General features: G+C 46.6%; 1 protein-coding gene across 4 annotated transcripts in view; it reads left to right on the plus strand.

The window, feature by feature from the left end:
* Positions 1-19,613, plus strand: part of NSG2 (neuronal vesicle trafficking associated 2) — a 69,610-nt gene that overhangs the window by 10,111 nt on the left and 39,886 nt on the right. For all 4 annotated transcript variants that reach the window (XM_008063289.1, XM_021715134.1, XM_021715133.1 and 1 more), the window contains exon 3: positions 10,346-10,429. In XM_008063289.1, coding sequence (XP_008061480.1) covers positions 10,346-10,429 — 84 coding nt within the window. The remainder of the gene's footprint in view (positions 1-10,345; positions 10,430-19,613) is intronic.

Consider the following 19,613-nt stretch of genomic DNA (forward strand, 5'->3'; position numbering starts at 1 on the left):
CCATAGGGTCAGCGTTTGAGTGTTAGATGGAGAGTGGATTCGAGTTTGGGTTGGAACCTTGGCTCTGCCTCCTAGTGGCTACATGAAGTTGTGAAGTCAGTTCTGCTCTCTGAGACTCAGGTTACTTATCTGCAAAATGGGGACAATTCCCCACCTCACAGAATGACTGAGATTTGCTGAGATACAGGTGTAGAGTGATTGGCACAATGCCATGAACATAGTGGGTACCATTTTAAAAATACAAACAAACCGTGATTCATAGGAAAGAGTAAGATGTTCTCGAGTTTGAATACCAACTCACCCACTAATCAATCACTTGATCACAGGAAAGTGACTGAACTCTCTGAGGTTAAATTCCCTCATCTGAAAAATGGGAATGAAACTCATGTTTTTTGTTTCTTTTTTGAGTCAGGGTCTCACTCTGCCACCCAGGCTGGAATGCAGTGGCACAATCACAGCTCATGGCAGCCTCGACCTCCTAGACTCAGGGGATCCTCCTGCCTTAGCCTCCTGAGTAGCTGGGACTACAGGCGCATGCCACCATTTCCAGCTCATTTTTTAATTTTTTAAATTTTTATTTATTTATTTTTTAGAGACAGGATCTCACTATGTTGCCCAGACTGGTCTTGAACTCCTGGGTTCAACCAATCTTCCCGTCTTGGCCTCCCAGAGTGCTGCGATTACAGGTGTGAGCTACTGTGCCCAGCTGATACTCACAATTTTAAAGACGAGAACCAAGGCCTGGAGAGAATGCAGTGGAGAATGATGAGAACCGAATGATCCACCTCAGCAGGGTACCTGGTGCTGTGTCTGGCTCAAGACAGGGGCACAGTGGCTAGCCAGTCACTGTCCTGGCCTGGCACCTGCCTCTTTGCTCTGGGGATGAGTTGGAGGAAACCACTCAGATCTATTTTGGGCCATGCAAGTCCAGCTCATAAAAACACCCTATTCCTTGTCAGCACTTCTGCACTTGTATTTATTGTGCCTGCCAATCCCAGGCCACTCCATGTGGGAATCTCTCCATTATTGATTATCCTGGGAAGTAATATTTTAAATTTTTATGACCTGTACTTTGCGCCATCAGAACCACCATGTATTATCTGGCCTTGCTGGTGAAATGGGAATTAGTACATCCAGACAAGGGATCCTTTTGGGATGAATAATTTATCCCATTTTCACAAAGCCAATTACATTAAATGATGTTCTTCCTATTAGCAGCTGACAGGACCATGGGGGACCGATGTGTACATATGAAATGAAAATGGTTATTGCTTCACCCACATCCACAGTGATATTTAAAAACCCAGAGTTTTATTTTTCCACATATCTATAAAACCCTGCTTTTAATAATAAAAAGAGTAGGAAGAATTTCTCCTCTCTCTCCCCTTTCCACTTTTTTCTCCCATTTCTACTATTAATCAAGGTGCTCAGGAACTTTGATGCCATTTTTTTTAAACTGTGGGGAAAAATAAGAATGTGCAGAATCGAGACTTTCTTTGCAAATTTATTTTTCTCCTTTCTCTCTGTTTGCTTATGCAAGCTGATTCCTCCAAGGTACAACAAATAGTGACTGGCTAACTTATGCACTCCCCTTCATAGTACTAAAAAAAAACGAATTGTATTTTTTTTGAAACTGTCAGTTTTTTAAAGTTGGGGTCTCACTGTGTTGTCCAGGCTGGAATGAAGTGACATCATCACGACTCACTGCAGCCTCAACCATCCTTTTCAGCCTCCTGATCAGCTGGGACCACAGAGGCATGCCACCGTGCTCAGCTAACTTTTTTATTTTTTGTAGAGATGAGGTTTCACTATATTTCCCAGGCTGGTTTTGAAATCCTAGGCTCAAGCGATCCTTCTACCTTGGTCTCCCAAAGTGCTGGGATTACAGGTGCAAGCTACTGCGCCTGGCCTGACTGTATCTTTTATGGGAGGGAACTTCCTGGGACTTCACTCCCTAGGAACAAAGCACCAAGCTTCGCAAAGCCCCCAGTGGCTGCTGTGTCCAGTCTTCTCCCTGCTCCTGTCTGTCCCACACTGTGTCTTCATGGTGGCCGGCAGCCTCTGCTTTGCCTTAACCGTCTGGGAAGCCCCTCTCTTATTTGTAATCCTTCCTCAGCTCCTCACTGCCCTCATGTTGATCTTCAAGGGGCTTAGCATGGCATTCAGAGCCTCTATGCTCCCTCTAGTTCGTCCCTGTCACCTACTCACCTCACAGGCTCTGTGCTCCCATCACTCAAAACCACCTCGTTGGAGCTGCTCCAGGTGTCAGCCTCTGGGGTGTTCTGAATGTGGCTGGTATATGCCTCTCTCTAGGTCTAGAAAGATCTTTTCCTTGGGTTTGGGAGGGCAAGAATGGAAACAAGGAAGCTGGCCAGGGTGAAAGTCCCTGGAGAGATGATGTTGCCCTGGACTGAGGTAGAGACAGTGTAACCACATATCTGGAATGGTTGGAGGGACATTTCTGAGGAAGCTGTAACCGGGATGGATGAAATGATGGAATGAATTTGGGAACTGGAGGGAAGGAAGAATCATGACATTCCAGTATTTGATTTGACACAAACAATAGTATGAATAATGCCGCTATTTTCTTTTTTTTCTATCTTTTTTCTTAAGTCAGTGTTTCACTCTGTTGCCCAGGCTAGAGTACAGTGGCACAATCACAGCTTACTGCAGCCTCTACCTCTCCCACCCCAGTCTTCCAAGCGACTGGGACTACAGGTACATGGTACCACACCTGGCTAATTAAAAAAAAAATGTTTTTGTAGAGATGAGGTCTTGCTATGTTGCCCAGGCTGGTTTTGAACTTCTGGGCTCAAGCAATTCTCTAGCCTTGGCCTCCCAAAGTACTGGGATTTCAGGCGTGACCCACTGTACCCAGCCAAGGTGGCTATTTTCTGAGCTGGGGATCACACGGCTGTGAAATTGTTGAGAATGAGGTGATCCTGGCAGGGCCCGAGGGCTTTGCTGTAGACATGGTCATTTAGTTGTGTCGATCTTAGGGCAGATACCCAGTAGGGTGATCAGAGTGTTGGGTAAGGTCTGAATGGCACTATAAATGTGAGAGCCACGAACATACAGATGGACTTGGAAGTGGGGGCGTGAGTGAGAACACACAGAGGGAGCTTGGTAGGGAAAAAAGAGGGGTCATGACCTGGTGGTGAGAAATCCCAGCATAGAGGTCAGGTGGAAGAGAAGGGGCCTGCAGAGAATACTGAGGCAGGCTAGCCAGTGAGGTAGGAAGAGAGCCAAGATGGAGACTGCCATGGACTCAAGGGAGGTGGACATTTCCAGGAGGAGGGAGAGAACAAGCCTTCAAAACATCGGAAAAGTAGAAGGAGATGAGGGCAGAGCACTCTCTGCTCCAGGCAAATGGGTCCAGACCTTTTGAGATGAAATGGATTTTAAGGAGTGGATGCTCCTCGGGGTGAAGGTAAAATGTTAGGTAGCAGCCTGGACCGCTCTTGGAGGAAACGCAGCTCAGCCAAAGAGAGGAGCTGAGGACGAGGACTCCCCGGCACCAGGCACCACCTGTCCCTTGGCTGCATTGGAGCCAAGTCTTGAGGAGTGAGGCTCTGGAGCCAAGAACTTTCATTAAACAGTCACTCGGGGCCTAAGCAGCATTTTGCAGGAGTTCAGAGCAAAGGGAGATGTACACTTGAGGAGAGGGCTAGGGCCCCAACTCTGCCGAAATTCGGCACCCTCCGATGCCATTACTGCAAATGGTGAATGGCATATTTTAAAAATAAATATATTGCATATAAGTTATACTTACATTTGCAGCTTATGTAAAGGAAGTCACACAGTATATAAAAACCCTTTTGGTGCCTGATTCCTTGTGTTTGATGTAATGTCTCTGAATTCACCTATTTATGTGTGGTAAGGCTGTGAGGCATTCCCTTTTATGAATAAACCGTGGTTTACCCGTAATCTGGTTAGCGGACATTCAAGATGCTCCCAGCTTGGGGCTAGTGTGAATGGAGCTGCTGTAGACGTTCTTGTAAGCAACTTTTGGTGGATTTGTTATATTTTTGAGCTGACTTTTTGCTGACAACTAGGAAATCTATTGATTTTAGTATGCTTATTTAGTCTTTGGCTATCTTACTAAATTCTAATAGCTTTTCCATTCATTTTCTTGGAACATGTTTTTATCAGATAGATTTTAGTCACAAGAAAACCCAACCTAAATGGATTAAGGCCCAAAGAGTATGTATTTACTCCCATAACTGCAGAACCCTTTGTGGGATCTACCTTCAGGCAAGGTGTGATCTAGGGGAAAGGATGTCATCAGGGCCCATCTCCATTTCTCTGGGCTTCTCTTGGCTCTCCCTTCCTTCGAATGCTGCCTTTGTTCTGGCTCCCCATCAGAGCAGCAACAACTGTTACAGTAGTTCAGAACTCAAGTCCTCACCACACCATCCAGAAGAAGAGCCCCCACCTGGGGACAACCATAAAGACCAGGGAGGCTTCTTTCCTCAAGACCTTAGTTAATATTGCTTCATATCTCATTGGTCCAAGTTGGATAATGTGTCCATATCTGAGTCAATCAAATTGTGAGATCAGTAGGATAGCATGTCCTGATTGGCTCAACCTCACTAGGGATCATCCCTGTTATTAAGAAAAGGGGCATCCCACCAATCCACGCAGCTGCCACCTGCTGAGGCAGGGGTGAGTTCCTGAAAGGAACATCAGTGAGTTTTGACTGAAGAAAGATTGGGAGTTAGAGAAGCAACCTCAAAACATTTATTATTATAAGAAGAGTGATGTTGTCTGTAATGATTATTCATGGTCTCGTTGCCACAGTAACATTTTTTAGTTCTGTCTCCTGCCTCAACACGTTGGCTAGAACATAGGGTCTTATAAGTTTACACAGAATGGAAATGGTTTTGAGTTTTTTCAGAAGTTCTGGGAAGGATGTTTGTAAAAATAGAGAGGCAGAGGGAGAAACTTAGAAGCAAACATGTCCTCACTTTTGCTATGTGAAGATGTTCAAGACCAGTCTGATGGCTCCGGATCTAGAAAGGAAGGGATCAAGCCAAGAGATAGTTGAGATGGGCTTGGCCATGTAGGAAGGCGGCCCATTTTCTATTGCTATAATTAACAAATTACCAAAAATGCACTAACTTAAAAAGCCACAGACTTATCATCACACAGTTTTTTGTCCATCAGAAGTCCAGACATAGGTTAGCTGGGCTCCCTGCTTGGGATCTCACAAGCCTGAAATCAAGGCGTTGGTCAGTGCACATTCCCATCTGGTGCTTGGGATCCTCTTCCAAGATCACTCAGCTTGTTGGCAGAATTCAGCTCCTTTGCAGGTTGTTCTAGAAGAGGGGTGTCCCACCTTTTGGCTTCCCAGAGCTGTATAGAGTCAAGAGTAATTGTCTTGGACTGCATATCAATTATATAATGTAGTTAGTGTATATACATAAGAATTATTTTATTTTTAAATTTTCTAAATATTAAAATGTTTTTTAAAAATGAGAGCAATATAATACTAGTGGGAAATTTGACCTTGTTTTTGTAAAATAGATCTATCAATGTCTGGTTCAATGGAAGTGGTCACAATTCTTAGTGAGTTCTTAAAGGTGCTCATCAGAAATGTTTGTTGGAATTTTGCTTTTCATGTGCTTCATAATTGAAAACGGCTGCTCATAAATGTATGTGCTGCCAAAAAGTGATGTCATGAGTAAGGCATGGTTGTGGACTTCAAAAATGGAAATTTGCGTGGGGTCATGAAGAAAATAAATGCTAAAAAACACATGACGTTAAAAGATTTTGTGGGGCTACATGATTAGCTGTCCTGGGCTGCATGTGGTTTGTGGGTCGGGGATTGGATATGCCTGTTCTGGAGGATTAGCTGCATGGACCTCTCTCAACACGTCGGCTTAATTCTTCAAGGTCAGTGGAGAATCTCTTCCCAGTCTGCTACTATGGAGTTTTATTTTGTTTTATTTCTAAATTTGTTTATTTTTGTGGTAGGGTCAGAATATTCTACCTTTATTTATTGACTTATTTTAGAATTATAGGGTATGTGTGAGAATTTGCTACATAAGTAGATTACATGAAGCTGATATTTGGGCTTCTGATGAGCCACCCTCCCCATTAGTGGGGATGGTACCCAGTGAGTAGTTTTGCATCCCTTATCCCCCCATCAGTTCCTGGTGTCTTTGTTCCTGCTCTTGTGCCTGTGTGCCCAATGTTTAGTGCGCACTTATGAGTGACAACATGCCATGTTCAGTTTTTGTTTCTGTTAGTTCACTTAGAATGATGGTCTCCAGTTGCATCTGTGTTGTTGCAAAGGACATGATTTTGTTCTTTTTTATGGTTGCATAGTATTTCATCATGCGTATGTACCACATTTTCTTTATCCAGCTTGCCTTCAATGGGCATCTGGGTTGGTGCCACATTTTGCATTGAGAATAGTGCTGTAATAAACATACATATGCAGGAGTCTTTTTTGTAGAGCAATTTGTGCTCCTTTGGGTATATTCCCACGAGTGAGATTGCTGGATTGAATAGTCACTCTACTTTTAGTTCCTTGAGATATCTTACCATGGAGTTTAATACAGCACTGTGAAATCTTAGGAGGGACTGCCCTGCCATCTTCACAGGTCCTGCCCACACTTTTGAGAGGGAATTATACAGCACATGGACACCAAGGGGCAGGTTCTTCTGGGCTGTCTTTGCTGTCCACCACAAAAGACAATTGCTACCCCAAGGCCTATGGCTCATGCTGATCAGAAAACAGATATATTACTATCTACATAAATAGATGTATTATATGTGTGGGGAGGTGAAATTATAAATCAAAGTTTGTAAATACTTCTAAAAATACAGATTCAGAGAAATGATCAGACATCTAAATTTTCTATACCACTGCATAATTTGACAGTTGATCTATTGCTATCCAAAATATTTCTTTCTTCTTTTTTCTTTTCTTTTTTTAGAGACAAGGTCTCGCTCCATCACCCAGGCTAGAGTGCAGTGGTGCAATCACAGCTCACTGTAACCTTGACTTCCTGGGCTTACATCATCCTCCTGCCTCAGCCTCCCGAGTAGCTGTGATTACAGGCAGGCACCACCATACTTGGTTAATTAAAAAAATCTTTTTTTAATTGACTGGGGTTTGCTATGTTGCTCAGGCTGGTCTCGAACTTTTGGGCTCAAGTGATCCTGTTGCCCCAATCTCCCAAAGTGCTGGGATGATATGTGTGAGTCACTGCACCTGGCTAAAATATTGCTAATAACTAGAATTTGTAGAAAATCAAATTCACAAAGCATATGCACATATGTTATATGCTTTGGTCCATTCTGGAACATTGGGAGTTAGCTTAGAACTGTGAACTAGCATGTTCTCTTTTGCTTCTGTTAGTTCCTGACTCTTACATTTCGCTGCACTCATGTCAGCAAAGCAGGTCCCGGGCTATTTCAACACTGGTTTCTTTGACTATGTGAGTCACTTTGCAGAAACTATCTTCCCTTGTCTTGTCCACCCAGAAAATTTCTATTCATCCTTTAAAATTCCCTTTTCTCAGACAGGGCAGTCAGGGGCATGCTTGAACTTCATTGTTTTTGAGAAGTCTATGTTCTGCTCTTGATGGGCTGGGTAAAGTGGACCTGCAGGTGGACAGGTACAAACCTGTGGCTCTACTCCACATCCACCTCAGATGTCTACAGAAACAAATGTGACAGTATCCCAAGGGAGAATTCAAATAAACGGAGATTAGTGGATAAGGGGTCTGAGTGTCTGACTTGCATTAACTCATACTCGCCTCACAGCAACGCAATGAGATGGTAATGGTTATTTCCTCATTTTATAGATGAGAAGACCAAGACTCAGAAGGCTTAAATGTCTCACCCAAAGTCACCAGATAGTAGGGGGTGGAGCCAGAATTTGAACTCAGCACACACTTGGACACGCCCCCTACAATATCGACATTATCAGTACCTGCCTCACGGTGTAGAATTAACTGATGTAATGCATGTCAAATGCTTGATGCCTGCTAGATAGGACATGTGCAAAGTGAGAGAATTGTATTTCTCACCTGTGGTCCAGAGGCATCTGTTTTTCTATTCTTTGGCATAGGAGGTAGGAAGGAAATAAAAATAACAGAACATTCTTCAGTCCCTTCTCCCAGCTGCCAGAACCATTTCTCTATTTAAAGACCCAGGGGTCTCTGTTGCTCGCAGGAGCAGACTATAAAGACAGTAGGCCACAGCGGCACAGTTTCCATCTGGGAATGAGGTCTAGCAGTCAGGCAGGGAGGCGTGTGGGTGGGCTGCCCAGGGCCTCTGCTGAACCTACATCCTTAAGTGCCCTGGGGATGTTCGCGATAAGGTGGTTCTTTCCTCAGCCCTTCCTTTCTGGATTGTGTTGAGTCAATGGGCTTTAAAGAACATTCTTCAAAGAATTCTTGCTGTAGTCAATACAGCTGATGGTTGTCTCCAAGGAAAATTGGTTTCCAGTGAAAATTCTGCTAATCTAAGCTGTAATGGGAAGTGAGAGTGATCATGGTTGGAGGATTGCTTCCTTTTAGCTGTGTGACCTTGGACAGGTGACTTTGCATCTCTGAGCTTCAGTTTCCTTGTCAGGAGAATGGAAATAGTAGTGGCATGTAGGTAAGGTGTAGGAAGTTCTTGATCTAATTCTGGCACCTGATACATGGTTCAAGAATATTGCTCATCACCTCATTTAACTCTCAAAGCAACCTTATTAAATAGGGATATGGTTACTGATTGTATTTTACAGGTGAAACCCTGAGGCTCAAACAGCTCTGTGTTCTTCTTATCAGTTTTTTTTTTTTTTGAATCAAGGTCTCACTGTCACCCAGGCTGGAGTGCAGTGGCTTGATCACAGCTCACTGTAATCTTGAACTCCTGGGTTTAAGCAATTCTCTTGCCTCAGCCTCCCAAGTAGCTAGGACTACAGGCACATGCCACCATGCCCGGGCATTTAAAAAATTTGTATATATATATATAATATATATATATGCACTATATATATATTATATATATAATATATATATACACTATATATATATAATATATACATATGCACTATATATATATATGCACTATATATATATATATATATATATATATACATATATTTTGGTAGAGATGCTGTCTCGCTATGTTGCCTAGACTGATCTCAAACTCCTGGGCTCCAGTGATCCACCTGCCTCCACCTCCCAAAGTGCTGGGATTACAGGCATGAACCACCATACTCAGCCTCTGTGTTCCTCTTGGTATTGTAGCACTTGGCAATAGTTATTGATGGTCTGTTAGGATTCTTTATTGTTTGCTTTGCCCGCACAGTAGAATGGAGTTACATAAATGCCTTGTCAGGTTGGCAGCACATCCTGGTAAGATATTAACCACCTCTGCAAAAATTTTCAGACTTTAGAAAAATCAGATGATACAATAGACTCAGCAGACCTTTATATTTTTCTTTGTACAAGTTCCCAAATCACATTGGAATTAAATGTGTGTGAAAAGGTTTTGATACAGACTCCTTATCAAACCATGTTTATGTAACCCAAACTTCGGAAACAACCTACATCTTCAACAATGAAAGACTGATTGAGCCAATTGTACTATAAGACAACAAAAGGCAATGTGAAATCGTTTATTTGTCTACACTAAAAAATTGAAAAGAAAGTAAAATGGTACAATAAAGCAGGTTATAAACTAGTTCATAAAGTATGAATTCATTTTATAAAAAGAAAACATGTTTCATAAATAGGAAATGTACATAATATACACGTAGGTAAGTCTATTAAAACATCTGGGGCCATTGCCTTGCTAGACTCTGGTATGGCCGTGTGCTATGGCTGTCGCCTTGCTTCCTGGCTTTGGCCCCCTCCCCCACTTTAAGGTGAATCTTCTCTCTCCTCTTTCTCTAATTTACTTTTAAATAAACTGCATTTTTTAAATCTAAAAAAAAAAATCTAGAAAGTTGCAACCAAAATTGTCACCTGTGGCTGTCTCTGTTAAAATGGAGAAGCATAATGGGTAATTTGAATTTTTCCTTTTCTGTGTGTCTTTGGGAGGGGGATTCTTTATTTTCTGACCTAATATTGTTATTGTTATTATTATTGTTATTTTAGAGATGGGGTCTTGCTATGTTGCCCAGGCTAGTCTTGAACTCCTGAACTCAAGTAATTCTCCTGCCTCGGCCTTCCATAGTGCCGAGTTACAGGTGTGAGCCACCATGCCCAGCCTATTTTCTGATCTTTATGCCAAGTAGTATAACTTCTGATTATTAAAAAAAAAAGGAAAAGAAAAGAGAAGAGGAAGAGAGCTGTTCCTAGTCTCCCCACATGCTAACATTGACTGATCCTTTCAGGTGATCGTGAAGACAAGGACGGAATATCAACCGGAACAGAAGAACAAAGGGAAGTTCCGGGTGCCGAAAATTGCTGAATTTACGGTCAGTTTCTTGATGGTGTAACAGAAAGGGTAAAGGCTCCAGCCTGTCCAGCATGCCTGATGCTCATGGGGCAGGTACCGCTGGGTGGGGGATGACGTAGGCCATTTCTGGAGGATTCCTTGGAGCCACATGGTCTGGTCTGGGTCACAGAGTTTGATCCAATAAAAAGAGCTCTGCCTCTGAGTCCCAAGCATGCTCTCGGGTGCTCCAGAAGGATCTGGTAAATCTGATCATTGATTAATGCCTCTCTTAGTCCTTCTCTTTTCTCCTGCTTCCTTCTTCCTGCCTTGCCATCACAGTCTCCAGGAAGTGGAATAGAAATGCAGGAAGAGACTCAAATTTTAGTCCTTGGATATGGTGGCAAGAATATTAAAAAGGCAGAGGGAAAGAAAAGATGCTTCTGGGTGGTAGAAACCTCATTAATGGCCAACTGACTTTCTGTTTGTCGGTGGAGGGGCCATGAGGAGCCCTGATAAATATCTGTCACTCTCTGGAAGTGCCCTGGGGAAGTCATATGGGAGCTGGATAAAAGGGGAGTGGGCATTAAGCAGGCACAGCGTGTGCAAAGGCCCTGAGGCTGGAGGGAGGCTAACCCCAACACTGAGTAGAAATAATCAGTGAGGCCAGACTGTACGAGGGGGCCAGGGGGCAGACAGAGCTGAGGCAGGAGAAGCAGGTAGAGGGCAGGCAGCTCTAGGCTTTGTAGACTGGGTAGAGGAATTTAGAGTTTAATACCAAGAGCAACAGAAATCGGCTATAGTACTTCAAGAAGAGCAGGGACGTGACTAAATTTGGGTCCCAGAAAAAGCATGCTGGCTTTTACATGGCAAATGGAGTGTTGTGGACAAAAGGGAAGGTGGGGAGACTGTTAGGCTACTGCACCTGTCTAAGTAAAAAAAAAATGGTTGTGGATCAGACAAGGATGGTGAGATGATGGAGAAATGCAGGCAGACCTAAAAAATATTTAAAGGAGGGGGAAAAATAAGGGAAGGGGGCAGTAGGACAAGTGGTTCTGTGAATGGATATTGCAGCAGTCTGACTGGCTCAAGCCTTGTTTCTGCCTTGTACTAGCTGTACAGCCACACGGAAGTCATCAGCCTCATTCATTAAATGGAGCAGCACACACCAAGCACTTGGCTCAGGACTAGACAAGTGCACGGTCACTAGGAGCTATTTGGGGTCAGCGGTGACTGGGGGCTTTGAAAGTGAACACGACTCTTGGTTGGTTATCTGGAAATTGGAGTGTTTGCAGGGGTGCACATGTTAGTCTGTTTCTGTCCCTATCTGTCTTCCTGCTAAGTCTACATCGAAGAAGTTGGGTATGTGACCCCGACGAGGCGTGTGGTGCCTCCGTGTGAGTCTCCTGGAATGTGGAACTTCCCTCGATGCCAAGCCCCTCGGGGGGCCTGGGGTTGCTCTTTTTACTGTCCTTTCAGTGTCTACACACAGTATGGGCCCAGTGAATGGGACCTGGCCTGACTGCATGCACATACCAGTAGGAACAAGTGTGTACCTGCAGGAATGAGCACAGAGCTTTGAGAGGAGCTCTTGGTGACCAGGCCAAGGAGTAGACCTGTCCTCCTGGCTACAGAGATCATGAGAAACATGCCCAGGTTCACGTAAAAAAATGTTTATTGCAGACCTATTTATAAAATCCAAGTATTGGAAACAAGGCTAGACTTTTAGCAACTTTCTTGTGATTATATGAATGAGACCACCTTCTCAGGATGTACTATTTTATAGTTCCTTAAGAAGCATATTTTTTCAGAGAGCAGTTTCTTCTGAATTATGGGCTTATGAGATATTTTCATCTCCTTTCTTACTTTTTTATGTTTTCCAGATTTTATACAATGAGCAAGAATTGTTAAAAAAATGACAAAAATAAAAATTATTTTAAAGTATTTGCCCTTTTTACCAAATAGTATGGTAAGAGTTGTTAATAAAATTATTCTTTATCCAGCAATCATTTAAAATGATAGCTGGGAAGACAGGCAAACTTTGGACAAATACTTAAGAGAGAATGGTGAGTGAAAAAAGCAGAGATTAAAACCGAATGCTTTCTAGGATTTGAGTGATGATAAAAACCACAGAGGAAAAAGGCATAGAAAGAAAGGGGTTGAAACGCTGGCTGTGGCTGCGTTATCACTGGTGGTATTGGGCCATGTTGGGTTTTTTTCTTTCCTCTTCTTTGATGCCTTTTGGAGTTGTGGCTGTTTTTATCATATTTAAATGTGAGAGCCAGTTAGAATTCTCTCTCAGAAAAAAGGACTTCAGCTCAGAAGGATGATTGAGGCGTTCACCAAGCCAAAGAAGAGCACAGCCAGTGTGCAGAGTCCGGCCTGGCAGGCCTTTCCCCTCAGCCATTCTCCCTATACAAGGTCTTTCTCCCCAGGTGTTCTCTCTGCCCAGGTCTTTCCCCTCAGCTGTCATCCCAGCCCAGGCCTTTCCCCTCAGCTGTCCACCCTCCCCAGGCCTTTCTCTCAACCGTCCATCTCCCCAGGCTTTTCCACTCAGCCATTCCCCCTCTGTAGGTTTTTCCCCTCAGCCGTCCTCCCTCTGTAGGTTTTTCCTCTCAGTTGTCCTCCCTTCCCAGGCTTTTCCTCTCAGTTGTCCTCCCTTCCCAGGCCTTTCCCCTCAGCCGTCCTCCCTCCCCAGGCTTTTCCACTCAGTCGTCCTCCCTCTGTAGGCTTTTCCCCTCAGCCGTCCTCCCTCCCCAGGCTTTTCCACTCAGTCATCCTCCCTCTGTAGGCTTTTCCCCTCAGCCGTCCTCCCTCCACAGGCCTTTCCCCTCAGCAGTTCTCTCTCCCCAGGCTTTTCCCCTCAGCCCTCCTCCCTCTCCAGGCTTTTACTCTCAGTCATCATCCCTCCCCAGGCCTTTCCCCTCACCGTCCTGCCTCCCCAGGCCTTTCTCTCAACCGTCCACCTCCCCAGGCCTATCACCTCAGCAGTCCTCCCTACACTAGGCCTTTCCCTCCACTGTATTCCCTCCCCAGGCCTTTCCCCTCAGCCGACCTCCCTCCCCAGGCTTTTCCACTCAGCCACCCTCCCTCTGTAGGCTTTTCCCCTCAGCTGTCCTCCCTCCCCAGGCCTTTCCCCTCGATCATCCTCCCTTCACAGGTCTTTCCCCTCGGCAGTCCTCTCTCCCCAGGCATTTCCACTCATCCGTCCTTGCTTGCCAGGCTTTTTGACCTAGCCGTCCTCCCTCCCCAGGATTCTCCCCTCAGCCCTCCTCCCTACGCTAGACCTTTCCCCTCTTCCATCACCCCTGCCTTAGGCCTTTTCCCTCACCAGACCTTTCTCCACAGCCCACTTCCTCCCCAGCCCTTTCCTGTGAGCTGTCCTCCCTCCCCAGGTTTCCCCCTTAACCGTCCTTCCTCCACAGCCATTTCCCCTCAGCCATCCTCCCTACACTGGGCATCACCCCTCAGTCATCCGCCCTATACTAGGCTTTTCCCCTCTGTCCTCCCTCCCCGGCTTTTTCCCTTAGCTGCCCTCCCTACCCCAGACCTTTCGCATGAGCCCTCCTCCCTCCCCAGGCTTTTCCCCTCAGCGGTCCTCCCTACACTAGGACTTTTCCCTCAGCTGTTCTCCCTCCCCTGGCTTTTCCCTTCAGCCATCCTCCCTGTACTAGACCTTTCCCCTCAACTGTCCTTTCTCCCCAGGCCCTTCCCCTCAGCCGTTCTTCTTCCCCAGACCTTTCTCAGAGCTCTTCTCCCTCCCCAGGCCTTTCCCCTCAACCATCCTCCCTACACTAGTCCTTTCCCCTCAGCTGTCCTCCCTGTCCTGGCCTTGGCCCTCAGCCGTCCTCCCTGCTCTAAGCTTCTCTGTCCAGCTGTCCTCCTTGCCCCAGGCCTCTGTTCAGTCATGCTACCTGTAGTCGGTAACTACTGGGTAGAACAGAAATGAGTCAGCTAAGAGAAAGAGCCCCTGGGTCACGGTCCAGGGACATCTGAAGCCCTCGTGCAGTTTAACTAAATTGTCATGGGGGTCAGGAAGGAAGGACTTTGTGGTTGGCGCAGCCCTTTGTGAGTCCTGTCATACGTGGTTGGAGGGGGCCCTGCCACTTGGAACAAAATGGGGGAAATGAAGCCAGTTCTCTGGTGCCTGCATAAAGCTGTGAGCGGTAATTAGCCTGGTTTCCAGCTTTCTTAAAGAGCCCCTCCGGACCTGTGGGGAGGCCTCTGCAGGAGTGAGCATGGTTCAGAGAGACTAGGAGGGTACAGTGGGAGGAATTAAGTGGTCTGACGGTCTGAACTGAGTCAGCTGTAGGGGCTCAGGGTCCAGACAGGGCTGTTATGGAGGCGGAACGCAGATGCTTATTCCTAGCCTGGGGGACTCCATGGGGTTTGGCTTGTCTACCTGCCCAAGTCAGGGGGATAGGAAAGAAGCACACAGTATGGGGTCCCTCCAGGCTGGGTTGGGAAAGATGCATACAGTGTGGGGGGCCCTGGGCTAGGTGGTCCGGCCACCACGGGATGAACTAGCAGCCATGGCAGTCTGGAGGGAGATGTTCTCAGAGCTCAGGGCTGGACGTCAGGGAACTCAGTTAGACCTAGAGAGCTTGGTGCTTAGCTGTTGGGCCCCACCTCTGCTGTGTTATCCAGAACCAGAGATACCCAAGCCCCTGCAGCCTGCATGCTTTCTCATCCTAATCACTCGGTGGAGGTGGCATGGCTTGTGACCTCGAATTCTAGAATTAACCTGCAGAGAGCAGTTCATAGCAATTATGCTAAGAGGGAGGGAGAAAAAGCGGAGACGAATCCAGAAAGGAAGATTGGCTGGAAGAACTGTCCAGAACTTCAGTCATTTCTGAAATGAAATAGACCTTGCAGGCATTATCAAGGACCGAGATTTGAAAGAGTCTCAACCCGATTATTGGAGAAGATGGGAAAAGGCAGGAAAGAGCTGCTTTCTTCCTTAATCCTGACAGTCGGGGGCACTCAAGTTGATTTTGGTACCATGGAGGGTGCTGGTGTTATGGAGAATGGTCGTGTTATGGAAGATGGTGTGCTGTAGAAAGTGCCGGTGTTATGTAGGGTGCTGGTGTTATGGAAGGTTGTAGTGCTATGGAGGGACCTGGTGCCATGGAGAGTGTTGGTGTCACTATAACCCTTGTGCTGTGGAGATGTCTGGTGTCATGAATGCACTGGAACTGTGGAGGACACTGGAGTATGGGAGGTGCTGGAGCATTGAGTCACCCTGCCTGGCCTGGCTGTTCCTGGGCTGGTGCCAAGGTGGATCTGAGTTTTTTTTTTTTTTTTTTTTGAGTTGGAGTCTCACTCTGTCGCCCAGACTGGAGTGCAGTGGTCGCTCCCGGCCACTGCAGCCTCGACCTGCTGGGCTCCGGCGATCCTTCCGCCTCAGCCTTCCAAGTAGCCGGAACTACAGGCATGCGCTACCACACCCGGCTGATTTTTTGACTTATTGTAGAGATGAGGTCTCGCTGCCCAGGTGGGTCTCGAACCCGCGGGTTCAGGCAAGCCACTCACCTCAGCCTCCCAAAGGCGCGGGATTACAGGCTGAGCCACCGAGCCCGGCTTGAGTTGTTTTGGGGGTCTTCATGCTGAGCTGTGGAAAGGCCTTCTCGGGGGAACAGCTGTGCTTAGGCTAGATACCCCAGGCATCTCAGGTCTTGATCTTGCCACATCCAACTTCATGACCTTGGGAGAGTCTCTTCACCCCAGGCTCCTGAGTTTCCATCCTGGAAACCAGGCACGATCGTCATCCTAATATGAGGCCTCAGCTCATGCTCTGTGCGTTATAATGGACGTTTGACTTCCTTCCTTTTCAGATCTTTCTTCTCCCTCTTGGGCTCTTTGCTTCCTACCTACTTGGCTGGAGTTAGTCTGTGGGGTGGACTCCAGGCCTCTCTCTCCTGGCATTTCCCCTATGGGAGTATGACTGGGAACACCTTGAGTAGTTAGCTGTTCAAGGGGCATCCATTTCAATATCAGGATTCACAGGTGGTCTCTACCTTCTGGCAGCACCCCTGGAGCCATGTGTTTGCCTGCTGTGCATAGGCCATTTCTTTCGGTAGACTATTTTTTTTAGCATATCAGTTATAAGATGATCTCAAATTTTTAAAATTATATATATAATTATATGTTATATACTTTTTTTTCACTTGGGTCAGAATCTTACTCTGATGCAGAGGCTGGAGTGCAGTGGCATGACCAGAATTCACTGTAGACTTGACCTCCTAGACTCAGGCTATTGCCCCACCTCCCACCTCCTTCCCAGAAGCTGGGACTATAGGCACATACAACCCTGCCCCACTAATTTTTTTTTTTTTTTACTTTTTGTAGAGACAAGTTCTCACTATTTTGCCTAGATTGGTCTCAAATTCCTGGGCTCAAGTGATCCTCCCACCCCAGCATCCCAAAGTGCAGGGATTACAGGAATAAGCCACCATACCTGGCCAATAAAATGAATATTTATAGCATCCTAAATATGGTCTAACATTCACTTTTCAGCCTAACAACAATTCTGTGAAGCTGGTACTCTTATTATGCCATTTCACAGATGAGGAAACTGATGCTCAGAGAAGTGTGGTGACATTCCGAAGGTCACTCGGCCAGGAGGTGTTAGAAGAAAATAAGAACCCAGCTCTCCGGCTGCATATCCTCTTCTCCCTCTGCCACGCCTTGATGCCACCCTGCCGTTGTCCTTGCCACGTTGTGGCATTCCTTCCTTCTCTCCTTTCTTCTTGTTCTCTCTCTCTTTCTTCCTGGTCTTTGTGAATGCTTGCTCTGGGCTGGGCTCGAGGCCTGTTGCTGGGAGGCACAAAGATGGATAAGACCAAATTCCTGCTCTCAAGGAGCCTTTGCATGTGTGGATTCCACAAGAAGCTTCTGGTGGCTTCTCAACTGCACTTCATCTAGGGTCACCTCTTCTGGAGCCCCTCTCCCGATTATCTTCACCTGATCTGGGTCTCCTCTGGGCTCTAGGACCTTCATCCCCATTGCACCCTCTCTGGTTGAGCCTACATCTGCAGCCCCACGGGCCTCTGATCACAGAGGGTGAGTGTTTTGGGATGGTCTCTGGAGTCATCCCTAATTACACTTCCTGACTCAGCATTTAGAAAACCTGCTTCCTTCGGCTACAGCCCAGGTGAGCCCAGATTAGAGGGTGTCTGGGCACTCGGGGAAGGATCTTGGGTGCAGGATCCTGGGTGCAGACAGATCCAGAGCACAACCCATGGGTGCTACAGTGGGAAGGACACGTTAGTCCAAAGGGACCAGAGCTCACCCTTCTCTCAAGGCAAGAGAACTTACTGAAAATGTGCAGGGGTGGGTGGGCGCAGTGGCTCATGCTTGTAATTCGTGCACTTTGGACCGCCGAGGTGGGAGGATCATAGGAGTTTGAGACCAGCCTAAGCAACACAGAGAGACCCTATCTTAAAAAAATAAACTAAAATACAGTAAGTGAGGCAGGGTGGGGAAAACTGAAGGTGAGAGAGCTGGTTCTTTTTAAAGAACTGGTGTCAGTAGACTATTATTAAAAACTAGCAGTAAAAAATAAAACAAAACCCCAGCTGAGACGGCAGGCCTAACATGACAAGCTGTTGATTTTTTTACTGTTTCACCCATTCACAGATCCACTTAGCATTCTGGGTTCCTACCCTGCTCCTGACCTTTGATTGGCACTTTATGTATGCAATCCCACTGAATGATCCCAGCAAACCAGGTGGCGGCAATACTACCCCACCTGCAGATAGGAAAAACAGACTCAGGGCAGCGGGTGACTCAGGCAAGGCCCACAGCCCAGAGGCTGTGCAGCTGGGATGTACTCACAAGTCCTGGGCATGGCTTCCCCTGCCCAGCTGTGAGGGTGAGTCTGGGGGAGGCTGCTCAGAGGAGGTGGCCACTCAGTGGAAAGGGATTCCCAAAAAACTGGGACCACCTCCTTAGGGGAGACTGTGAGCTGACACATGCCAGGTGCTCCTCCTCTCTTTCCTCTAGAAGGCCAAGCATTGGGGCCTTGGCGTTGGCACCTGACTCAGGCCTGGATGCTGCCAGCCTCCTTGGAGCCAGGTGCCATGGCTAGCAGCCATAGAGGCCAGGTCCCCCCTCCTCCTAAGTCCCAGTAACTGTCTTTTCTCTCTGTTCTCACTCGGCCTTTCAGGCTCAACCAGTGTTGCCTCCTGTCCCAGTCTCCTTCCTGGTCCTTCCCATCTTTTCTCAGCCCTGCCCAGTCTCTCCTCCTCACTGCCTCAGAGAGGACCCTTTCTAAATCACATGACCCACAACGGTGTTTCCTGTGCTTCAGACACTTCTGTGGTCTCCACTGCTCACTGGCCTCAAGATGTACCCTGATCTCCCTGAAGCACTGGCCTCTCCCTCATGGTACTATACATCTTATGTCACCCTGCTTTTGTCCATGTTGTCCCTTCCAGCTGGAATGCCTTCCTGCCTGGGGCTCCTTTGCAACCCTCAATACCCAGCTCTGCAGTCTTGCCTGTGCTCCCATGTGCAGTCTGCCCTTCTTCCTTTGGATTCCTGCACTCCCATGGGACAATCATTCTGGCACCAATGACACAGAGCTGGCATCAGCGAATTACCTGCCGGGTGTCCTGCTGGCTAACTGTGAGCTTCTGAAGTGGGAACGGCGTCTTCTTCATCTCTGCCCGGCGAGAGCCTAGCCAGCACATGTCCGGGCGAGATACTACACGTTTCCTTTAACACAGGCAGCTCCGTGGGTGACTGAGAAGGTCCACATGGATTCATACCAACCGCTCCGGCTGCCTCATTTCCAATATCCCCATTTTTCCTTCCAAGCCTCTTGCCAGTGGCAAATTCTCATAGATGCTTTATTCCTGCTACCACATTCCTAGGGAGGGAGACCCGTTTCTAACTTTGCCATTTGTCTCTACTGATTTTTCATCAAATCTCCAGGGACTGCCTCCTTTTGGTGGGATGTTAATATTTGCTGACAGCAGCACATGGAGATAAGAGGTTCCACTTCATTATCTGTTGTCTTGGTTTTATCGCTCTCCTTTTTTTAATTTGAGGAACACTGCTAGGTGAGAAAGAGGGTATCTGGTGTGGAACGAGCTTGCACACGAGGACTTAGTGGAGAAAGGCTTCCAGCGTGTCTTGTGCTTGTGATTTTGCTTCTTCTTCTTCTTCTTCTTTTTTTTTTTGACAGGGTCTTGCCCTGTTGCTGGAGTGCACTGACATGATCA

Source organism: Carlito syrichta, unplaced genomic scaffold (assembly GCF_000164805.1).
Source record: "Carlito syrichta isolate Samal-C Ts95f unplaced genomic scaffold, Tarsius_syrichta-2.0.1 Scaffold306712, whole genome shotgun sequence".
Taxonomy (NCBI): Eukaryota; Metazoa; Chordata; class Mammalia; order Primates; family Tarsiidae; genus Carlito; species Carlito syrichta.